This window comes from Musa acuminata, chromosome BXJ1-11 (assembly GCF_036884655.1).
Source record: "Musa acuminata AAA Group cultivar baxijiao chromosome BXJ1-11, Cavendish_Baxijiao_AAA, whole genome shotgun sequence".
Taxonomy (NCBI): Eukaryota; Viridiplantae; Streptophyta; class Magnoliopsida; order Zingiberales; family Musaceae; genus Musa; species Musa acuminata.
Window position 1 is genome coordinate 8,095,476 of NC_088337.1, and position 11,281 is coordinate 8,106,756.

General features: G+C 40.3%; 1 protein-coding gene across 1 annotated transcript; it reads left to right on the forward strand.

The window, feature by feature from the left end:
- The first annotated feature begins 5,850 nt into the window (after positions 1-5,850).
- Positions 5,851-7,409, forward strand: LOC108951144 (UPF0481 protein At3g47200-like). The gene is made up of 2 exons (XM_065088638.1): positions 5,851-6,491; positions 6,566-7,409. Exons 1-2 carry the CDS (start codon positions 5,865-5,867, stop codon positions 7,265-7,267), a joined length of 1,329 nt encoding a protein of 442 aa, XP_064944710.1. The 5' UTR covers positions 5,851-5,864; the 3' UTR covers positions 7,268-7,409.
- The last annotated feature ends 3,872 nt before the right edge of the window (positions 7,410-11,281 follow it).

Below are 11,281 nucleotides of genomic sequence, written 5' to 3' on the forward strand. Positions count from 1 at the left end.
GACTGGTCCTCCTGCAAATGTCATCAAGAATCCTGAAGTGGACTTCCTGGAATCAGTATCACCTGCCATGTCTGCATATGTGTAGCCTTCTAACACAGGTTCATCACTACCAAAACATAAACACAACCTGGAAGTACCTCTTAGATATCTTAATATCCATTTCACTGCTGCCCAATGTTCCTTTCCAGGATTAGAGAGAAATCGACTGACAACTCCAACTACATGAGCTATATCTAGCCTAGTACAAATCATAGCATTCATCAAACTGCCTACTGTAGATGAGTAAGGCACTCTGGACATTTCTTCTTTTTCTTTCTCACTTGTAGGACATTGTTTTGAACTCAGCTTGAAATGACCTGCAAGTGGAGAACAAACTGCTTTGGCTTTACTCATATTGAATCTTTCAAAAACATTTTCAATGTAAGTCTCCTAAGATAGCCAAATCTTTCTTTTCTTCCTATCACGAAGAATCTTCATGCCAAGTATTTGTTTCACCGATCTTAAGTCTTTCATGGCAAAAGACTTACTTAGCTCTCTTTTAAGCTTTCCAATTTTTCCAACATCATGGCCAACAATCAGCATATCATCAACATATAGCAGTAAAATAATAAAATCATCATCTGAAAATTTCTTCATAAACACACAATGATCAGATGTGGTTCTATCATACCCTTGGCTCATCATAAAGAAATCAAACTTCTTGTACCACTGTCTAGGTGCCTGTTTAAGTCCATATAAGCTTTTCCTAAGCTTACACACCATATTTTCTTTTCCCTTGACTTTGAAACCTTCTGGTTGCTCCATGTAAATTTCTTCTTCTAAGTCACCATGAAGAAATGCTGTTTTTACATCAAGTTGCTCAACTTCTAAATTTAAGCGGGCAGCCAAACCAAGAACAACTCGGATAGGGGATATTTTTATAACCGGAGAAAATATTTCTTCAAAGTCAATACCTTTCTTTTAACTGAATCCTTTCACAACTAGTCGTGCCTTGTATCTTTGTTGTGAGCTATTGTTTTCGGTCTTTAATTTATAAACCCACTTATTCTTAAGAGCTTTCTTTTCTTTAGGTAACTTTACCAAGTCATAGGTGTAGTTCTCAAGCAAGGATCTCATCTCTTCTTGCATGGCTTTAACCCACTCATTCTTATTCTCATATAGAATAGTTTCTTGGTAAGTTTCTGGCTCTCCCCCATCAGTAAGCATAACATACTCATGTGGAGGATACCTGGTAGCGAGTTGTCGCTCTCTAGTGGATCTTCTCAATGGAATCTCAACTAGTGGTGGAGGTGCCTGTTCAGTTGGTTCAGCATCATCAACTGTAGGAGCATCATCACTGGTATTCTCACCACAATCTTCTTGTTCATCTCCCCCATGATCATCATGAACTATAGGTGGAGGAACTGGACCCAAACTCCAAGGAATATAAATAGAGGTTTCTGGCTTCTTAACATTATCACCATCATCAAACAATTGGTCTTCAAGAAACACAACATCTCTGCTTCTAATAATCTTCTTGTTCATTGGATCCCATAATCTGTACCCAAACTCTTCATGACCATATCCCAAGAAGATACATGCTTTTGCCTTATTATCAAGCTTGAACCTCTCATATTTGGGAATATGAACAAATGCTTTACACCCAAAGACTCTCAAATGATTATAAGATATATCTTTTCCTCTCCATACTCTCTCTGGAACATCACCTTGCAGAGGAACTGATGGAGAAAGATTTATCAGGTCAACTGTAGTTCTCATAGCCTCCCCCCAAAATGACTTCGCTTTAAAAAAGGAGGATGGATCCTTTCTTTCTAATAATGATCACATCTTAACTACTTTTCCTAATTGGTATGCTAATCTTTAGGCTTCTACCTCTTCTATACTCCTAATTGGGCCCCTTGCCTCTCCCTTCCCCTCATCCCTTAAGCTATTCTCTCTAGTCTATCTAAGAATTTATTATCATTGAAATTAAAATTATCCACCATCAAATGGGTCGAGGCAAGAGTCTTGATAGTTTTAATGTAGAATTCTATAAATCCTTTTAGGAGGTTCTTAAAAATCTCATTCTTTAGTCTTTCTCTTCCTTCATTCCTACGATCATCTTTCCTCTTACTAGGGAAGAACTCGGCTTATCTTTATTTCGAAGAAGGTCAATCCTTCCCTAATCAAAGACTTTTATTTGATTACTCTATGTAATGTTATTTATAAATTTCTTTCTAAAGTCTTTGCTAGTTGCATTAAACCTATCCTCTATGATTTGATTAGTCCTAAATAATTCACTTTTATATAAGGTAGACCCATCCACGATAATATTCTTACAGCTAACGAGTTGGTTCTTAATATATCTAAATCTAAGGGCAAGTCCCTTATCATCATTCTCAAGCTAGGTTTAGAAAAAGTATTTAACTTATTTTCTTGAATTGCTATCCTTAAATTCCTCTCACCGATGAACATTTCTCCTATTTTTACCAAGTGGGTTGCTACTTCCATTTCTTTGCCTTCTTTCTATCTTATAAATAGCTCCTCCTAGGCCACTAGAGGAATAAGGTAAGGAGATCCCATATCTCCTTAACTTTTCATCATTCCTCAACAAATCCTCTCATCCCTAATCTCTACCTAGGTTGAAAGGAAACATATTACTCCTTTTAATCTCAAAGGGATCAAATTAACCCATTTGATGTTTGATGATGATCTTCTTTTAGCTTATGCCAATAACAAATCATGTTCAAAAGATCTTAAAGGTTTTTGACTTTTTTTAGTAACTTATTAATCTCAAAGTTAACCTTCATAAATCAAATATTAGAATTAAAGAAGGGTTTTGACCTGTTAAATATCTAGGTTCATTCATATCTTTAGATCGTCTTCTCCTCAGCCATTAAAACATTCTTATTGACAAAGTTTAGTCAAAAGTTCAAGACTAATATAAAGGCCTTTTATCACAAGTAAGGAAAATGGTTTTAACTATCTAGTGATCAACTCTCCCACCCATTTTCTCTTCAACCATTGTATTTCAAACTCGATCCTCAAACATCACCAAAATAACTAAAAATTTCTTCTAAAGTTTTGATTCTTTCACATCGAAACTCATAAGATGAGATATTATCACTAAGCCTAAGGACTATGGTGGGCTTGGGTTAAGAGATCTACTCACTATTAAAAATCCATCTACGCCAAGCATATTCTATCACTCCTAAACAATGCTGATTTGTTTTGGGTCTGATCCTTAAAGCTAAGCATGGAGACCTCCATCGTTGGTTAGTGTCAAATTTTTTCATCTTGTCCAGATCTAGGAGAAACATCGATAAGTTTCCTAAGGATATGAGACTTGAATTTACGAGACTAGTTAAGGATGGAAAAACTACTAATATGTGATAATATTTTCATCAGTTTTTGGCCAACTATGATTAACTCGGGGGTTATGATTTCTTTCTACCATATTTTAGATTTGATGGTCTCTAATTGTTGGAGCCTTTTGAAGCTTGAATTATTTTTTCATCCTATCTTAATTGATAGGATTTTGAAGATTCATGTTATTTGGCTTTCTAATGATAACTAATGAAAATATTATCAATCTTCCTTAATTGTTCCTCTTTTCTTTTTTTTAAAAGCTTTTTCAAACTCGAATAGGCCTTAGATTCAAATACTTTAATACTTGGTCATTGAGCTTGTCGCTACAAGAAGGGAAAGGGTATGCCAAACCTGTTTCTAGCTGAATTTTAAGTTTTCTTTTATACTCTTTTATACTCTTTAGCTCAAAAGGAATAACGACAAATTTAGCAACCATTATGTCAGTCCCTCTACGATAGTTTAAAGGGCTTTTAACCTTTCTGAATGAAACTCTCAGCCCATATCCCTGGCATGAGGGGCTTAACAGCATGATTCCTCGAGTCTTCCCAACTAGGGACCTGTGTAGTAACTATACTTTGAAGTATAATGGATCTTTACTTACCTATAGGTATCTAATACACTCTATAGGCTCCTAATGCTCCTAAGGCGAAAGTGATGATCATTTTAAAAGCTGTTAGACATGTAGAATCCGAGAGTCGGAAGAATTTGCTCCTTCAAATTGATGCGCAAGCCATTGTCCACAGTGTTACTAACTTCCAACACCCTTCTTCCATGCAATTGTTTCATACATCCTCCACTTAATGTCTAATCTCCTTGGTGTTTATTATATTTTCGGATCTTGGTGTTGGAAATAATAGAAGATAAGAAGAATTATTGAAGAAGCTTTATTGAAGAAGCTTTATTGAAAAAGTGAAGAAACTTGAATGCATTAACATGTCCCTCTTTTATTTATACAGATTATGATAGAGGATTTCCCTTAACATAATAGAGGATTTCCCTCAACAGAGTAGAGAGATTTCCTCATATAGTTAGGAAAAATCTTATTTGTTATCATGCCCCTGCAAGATGGTGCTCGTGTCAAGGATATCAATCTTGGATCGATGCAAAGCGAGAGGCTTCGTGAGTAGGGCAAGAGCAGATCGTCGCTGCTGCTGCGGTTGCTATTGCTATTACTATTGTTGTGGCTGCGACGGCAATGGCTGTTGCACTAGAGGAGAAAGCTACAGTAATAGAGAAAGCTATAGCAATGCTGTAGTAGAGGAAGAAGCTGCAACAAAAGAGGAAGCTACAGTAGAGGAGAAAGCTACAACGATATTACAATGATGCTACAGTAGTATCAAGGAGGTGAGAGGTGGGTGATTGCGGTGGCTTGAGTTCGTGCACGTAGTGGCGATCCACGCGGTGCTGTGCGTGGCACGGCTGTACGTATACACAAAGGAGAGCGCACCGGACCGTTGAGTCCTAGCGTGTAGATTGTTGAGGGCACAAGCGTTCCCTTCGTTCTCCTCAAGTCCGTCGACTGTTGGCAGATCAGTGAAGACTACCATGGTGACGAAGATGAGGATTGACCACAGAGCCTCTTAAGAATGTAGCTGCAGTGGCGTTGGTCGCTGGCCAGAGGCAAGGGCGAAGCTTCGTTTTTCTCATTGGATACCATGTTGGAAATAATAAAAGATAAGAAGAATTATTGAAGAAGCTTTATTGAAAAAGTAAAGAAGCTTGAATGCATTAATATATCCCTTATCTATTTATACGAGGGAGGATTTCTCTTTAAGTTCTTTATCTCTCTTCTAGGCTGTTCATCTTGTTGAACGAATCAATTTTGAAGATATTGGTATATCATGAGAAACAAACATGACATGAATGGAGTATCTATGACTTGGTTCCTAAATATCCAGTCGGTGATGCATTAGAAATCGATGCAAATGAGTGGGTATAAAGAAGTGAGTTTATTTTTTAGCTGGCAAAGTGTTCTCTTGAATTTGTTTAGAGACTTTGGGGAAGTACTTTGCTGCGTTCATGACGGATCTATCACCGGCTTTAATGCTTTTATTGTTGCCTTGTCCTACTAAATGTTATCATTCCATGATAGCTTGTGGCTTTTACACACCCACACCAAACGATTGTCTTGTAGAAGTTGGCGCCACTTTGTGTGCATTACGCACGAGAGAGGAATAGGTGAGGTGATCCAAAGGAAGAATCTTAAAGGAGTGCCATTTTGTGTGCATTACAAGTTGGTACCACAGCATCCTTCAATCTCAAAGGAACACTCAACTCTCTCCTAACACGTTCGAGTTGGCTTCATGCTTTATTGGGTAGTGTAGTTTCGCGGAAATATGCATAATAACTCCTTCAGATATATTCATCTGTTATGCATCCTCGGATCACTAATTGGTCCCAATGCTCCAATTAAACAGGTAATGACGTGGAAATGTTCCACGTTGCATGCTTATAAAGCACAACCAAGTGATGCCGTTCTTAAGCTGCTTGGACTACCGAACACCACACCCACTTCCATGGCCACAAGAGAGAGCAACTGGGCGGTGAAGATTAGAGACCAGCCCATGGCCACCGAAGAGAGAAGCTGGGCGCTGGAGATCGATGACCAAACCGAGAACACGGGTAATTCAGCCGAGAAGCAGCAAAGCCCGAAGCCATCCATATACAGAGTTCCTGCTTACATCAGAAGGTTGAACTGCCATGCCTACAAGCCACAGATCGTCTCCTTTGGGCCATACCACCATGGTGACCCCAACGTCATGCCGATGGAGGAGCACAAGGATCGGGCCCTCACCCACTTCCTCAAGAGAGCCAATAAGTCTCTCCAAGACGTCAGGACCGCAATGGCGGAGGTCGTGCAGCAGCTACGGGGCGCTTATCAGAGCCTCGACGGGAAGTGGGCGGGGGACGAGAGGTTCCTGCATCTGATGATCCTTGACGGGTGCTTCATGCTCGAGATAATTCGTGTCGCGACCAAGAAGCCCGATGACGGTGGCTACGAAATGGATGAACCCATCTTTAGCGACCACGGGAATCTGTACACCGTGCCCTGCATAAAGCGAGATATGATGATGTTCGAGAACCAGTTGCCCCTGCTTGTTTTGTACAAACTGGTTTTTGTTGAGGGTCGTGGTGATTGCGTGGTAACACTAACTTTTATGCTCTGTCTGTGTCCATAATTTCCACTTAATTCTTGTCTCACTAATCTGCACACCAGGAGTACGTGAACGAACTGGTGCTGACATTCTGGGACAAGACGTTGACGGTGGAAGGAGAACGCCGCCACCTCCTTGACATGCTCCGACTTAGCCGGTTGGGCAAGCAATCGTCGGCGGCCACTAGTCGTGGCCAGAAAAACAGTCCAAAAGTCTCGATCATCCGGTCGGCGTCTGAGCTGCGCGAGGCCGGCATCCGCTTCAGGAAGAGCAAATCCGACAGCCTCCTTGACATCCAGTTCAAGCACGGTGTCCTCAGCCTGCCGAAGCTTACAGTCGACGACAGCACGGAGTACATGTTTCTCAACCTCATGGCCTTCGAGCGCCTCAATATCGGCACCGGCAACGAGGTCACTTCCTACGTCGTGTTCATGGACAGCATCATCGACTCCGCCAAGGACATCAAACTGTTGCACCACAAGCGGATCATCCGGAACGCATTGGGAAGCGACACGGAAGCCGCCGAGCTGTTCAACCGCCTGGCCAAGGACGTGGTATTCGTCCCCAACAGCAACCTCAGCAAGGTCCAAAACAATGTCATTACGTATAGCCAGAAGAAATGCAGAAGGCATCGAGCCAACCTCTGCCGCACATACTTCAAGAGCCCATGGACCACCCTCTCACTCATGGCTGCCATCGTCTTGTTGGTCCTCACGGTGGTGCAGACCATTTACGCAGTGTTGCAGTTCCACCTATCTGCATGATCTCTGTCGCCTTAATCAGTGATGCTCTGCTTGGTTTGATTTCTTTCCTTATTTCTACGTCATTACATGGCTTGGCTAGAAAGATATTTTGATTCAGTTGTGTTTTCCCTCAAGTTTCAATTACCGATATTTGTTTGGTTCATTGGGATTGGTTTGAAACATATTGATGTTTTTTTCTTACAAGTGACAAAACTGGATTGATTTGTGTTAAATTAGTTTTTGATTGTCTGTATGTTGATTCGGAGCTAATAAAACTTTCTCTTTTGCTCTTATCATTAGGTAATTTCAGTCGATACAGTCTCTAACTACGTCGAACCCTATAAAAACATATTAGGTAATTTCAGTTTTTGATTGTCAAGACAAAATTGATTACTTGTTTAGGGTCTAAATCATATTCTTTTACCATTTTGCGAAAGAAAAGGTACATATATATATATATATATATATATATATATATATATAGTCATTGAGATTTATAAAAGATGAAGTTATAAAAATATTTTTCTGGACTATAGAACTGATTATGATGAAGATGATACATCAAACATTAAATGACGAATCATGTGAGCACTTGCATGCGCTCCAACTTTATACCATTGCGTACGGTGGCCATTAGTCATCACAAACAAATCAAAGATCCAATTATTATATTACAGACATCCAATCCTACATGAACCAACTTAGGTTCTCACTCACAATTTGTGATGTTCTTGACCCGAATTGTCTTAAACTTTCTTTAAAGCCTAAGCTATTCTTTAGGTTAATTAGCCTCCTTTCTTCTCAGCTAGGTAGTGGCACTCTTCATGGCTACCGACAAAAGAAACCTTTGAAGGAGCCTTGGCGTAGGGTTTAGGGTTAGGGTACGGGATGAAAGAACACGGACGACACAACAAGAGGATGCATCTGAAAGTTCATTTGAGGTTGAGATCATTGCAGTTACTTAGCCTTTTATAAAAGATTCCCACCAGTTCTTCCTGAACAACAGATAGTCAGTTCACGAGACACACTTTACCTTGTGCAAATTAACTTCCGCCCAATTGCTTCCAAGCAATTGAATGAGCTCGGTGATACTGCGACGAACCGCCCATTACGAGAGTATGGGATTCATGGTTCCTTTCCCCTCTAACGGTGTGCCTCTATTCAAAATGAACAATCGATTGCTTCTATTCAAAATGATATGCTCGTTTAGAGATGGAGATTATTGGGCGCATTACATGAACTCGGAGTTTGGTATTGTTGGGAAAAAATATGTTAAAGTGAAATAATTATTTTTCCTCTTTGTGTATAAAAATGGGTTCCTTATCAAAATACCAACTTGATATCAAAATACAAATATCAATCAGCAGAGCATAAATAATAGAGCAATAAATCAATCACAGACCAAATCTTTTAACATGAAAAACCCAATGGGAAAAAATCACGGGACCGTAGTGTTAGGATCAAGAGCACTAAGAGGGGGGGGGGGGGGGGGGTGAATTAGTGCAGCGAAAATATTTCAACGATAAAAAACGTTCGAACGATAAAAACGATTTCGGTGTGAAAGCCGATTCTAAGATTACTTTAACTTAAGATCAAGCGAGATGACGTTAAAGTCAATCTATGAAGGCAGTTTGCAGTTATGATGAAAATCAGAATATAAGCGCAAACTGAAATACGACGTTCGTACGATAAAAGCGATTTCGGTGTGAAAGCCGATTCGTAAACCACTTTAACTTGAGATGAAGCGAGATGCAGTTAAAGCAAAGATATAAAGGCAGTTTGCAGTTATGATGGAAATCAGAATGTAAGCGCAAACTGAAATATAATGTTCGTACGATAAAACTGATTTGCATCTAAAGGCCGATTCGGAAAGCACTGAACTTTGAAACACGTTCGTAAAAACACATAAGGCAGTAAGCTATTGAGAAGGTTTGCAGTAAAGATAAGATGCTCAAAGTAAATTCAAACCGAGATTTAGAGTGGTTCGGTCAATCTTGACCTACTCCACTTTTGACTTCCTCCACCGACGTCAACTAGAGGCCTTCCTTCAATAGGCGAAGGCCAACCACCCTCTTACAGTTTCACTCCTTTTGACGGGCTTATGAGACAACCCTTACAGAATTTTCTCTCCTCTCTTTAAAGCTCAGAACTTGGAAGAAAAGAGGGAGAAGAACTTTTGGCCTTTACAACAATTTTGAGCTCTAAAAATCACAGAACAAGATCAAGATTTCGGTGTATGTTCAGTGCTCATTCAGTGCTGAATGGGTGGGGTATTTATAGGCCCCAACCCAGTTCAAATTTGGAGCTCAAAACTGTCAATTCCCGGAATTCCGGGATCTAGCGGTTGCACCTCCTGATTGGAGCGGTTGCACCGCTTGGCAGAGCTCGAAGACTGAGCCTCTAGGCGGTGCCACCTCCTGTCAGGGGCGGTTGCACCTCTTGCCAGAGCTCGAAGACCGAGCTCAAGCGGTGCAACCTCCTAACTGAGGCGGTTGCACCGCTCAGCCAATGCTCGGAGACCGAGCCCAAGCGGTGCCACCTCCTGTCAGGGGAGGTTGCACCGCCCAGTCTCGCTCGGAGACTGAGCCCAGGCGGTGCCATCTCTTGGCTGGGGCGGTTGCACCGCCCAGTCTCGCTCGGAGACTTAGCCCAGGCGGTGCCACCTCCTGGCTCAGGCGGTTCAACCACTTGGCAGAAATCAAGGTCTGAATGGGTTGATCCATTCGGCCCAATTTGGGTTTTTCAGGGGCCCAATTGCCCCAAGATTAAGTTAATGGGATCACCTCCCATTTCCAACTTAATCATTGTGCTAACTACGATATTCCCTAAGACATTTACTGCAACTTGCTCCGGTGCGTCAATCGCTTCTTCCGGCGAGTTTCCGGCGAACTTCTGTCGATCATTCGATGAACTCTCGCTGATGCTCCTGCGGACTTCTGGCAAACTCCTGGACTTGCGATGATCCACTTGGCGAGTTCCGACGAGCTTCTTTGGCAAGCTCATGGACTTCTCGGATTTGTTCCCGCAGAACTTCCGACGACTGTCCGAACTTCCGTCGAACTCTCGAACTCCCAACGTGATCATTGTCTTGACTCCGGCGCAACTTCTGCTGCATGTCTTACTTTCATCGTAGTTAATCCTGCACACTTATCTCAACATATAGATTAGATAACAAATGACAATTGACTTAATCATCAAAATCCGAGATTTAACAATCTCCTCCTTTCTTATGATGACAATCAATTGATAATGGAGTTAACCTTAACTCCCCCTGTCTATATGCCATACTTGAGATAAGTCATTTTTGAATTCAAAACCTTTGAATTCAAAAGACATATTGATAAGTTAAAATCATTTAAACTTATCAATACTCCCATTATGATTCCCATCATGATGTATCTCACTGAAGATGATGTCAAGGCTTGACATTCATTTTCAAATTTTACATTACAAGTTTGAATGATGGTAATAGTAGCAATTCATCATATTGTAAGATATCAACATGTAAAACTACGAAGTAAGATTTTGATACCATTACATGATGCACACATTTCAAATGTTTTAGCAATTATTGCATTTCATCACATGGTAAGATATCAATACGTAAAATTATGATGCAAATTTTTTGTTTGATATCTTGACATGATACAAACAATGCATAATGCAAATTATAGCAATAATGACATCTCTTGGTGATGCAAGTATGGCATTAATACTCATATGATACAAACAAAGCATAATGCAAATTATAGCAATCATGGCATCTCTTGGTGATGCAAGCATGGCATTAATACTCATATATTTCTCCCCCTTTGTCATCAACAAAAAGCATGGTAATTGTGATACCAGGAGAACAATATAAGCAAATTTTGAGCATAAGTGTGATAGTCGTTCATGCCTTTACTAGGTTCAAGTTATTTTCCAATAGTAAGTGATAGGAAATCAATTGTACAAGCATGATATGTAGATCACTTTGAATACTTCTTCCTTTTTATTTGTTATAATCTTTTTGCATGAAGGAGGAAGGCCATTTGT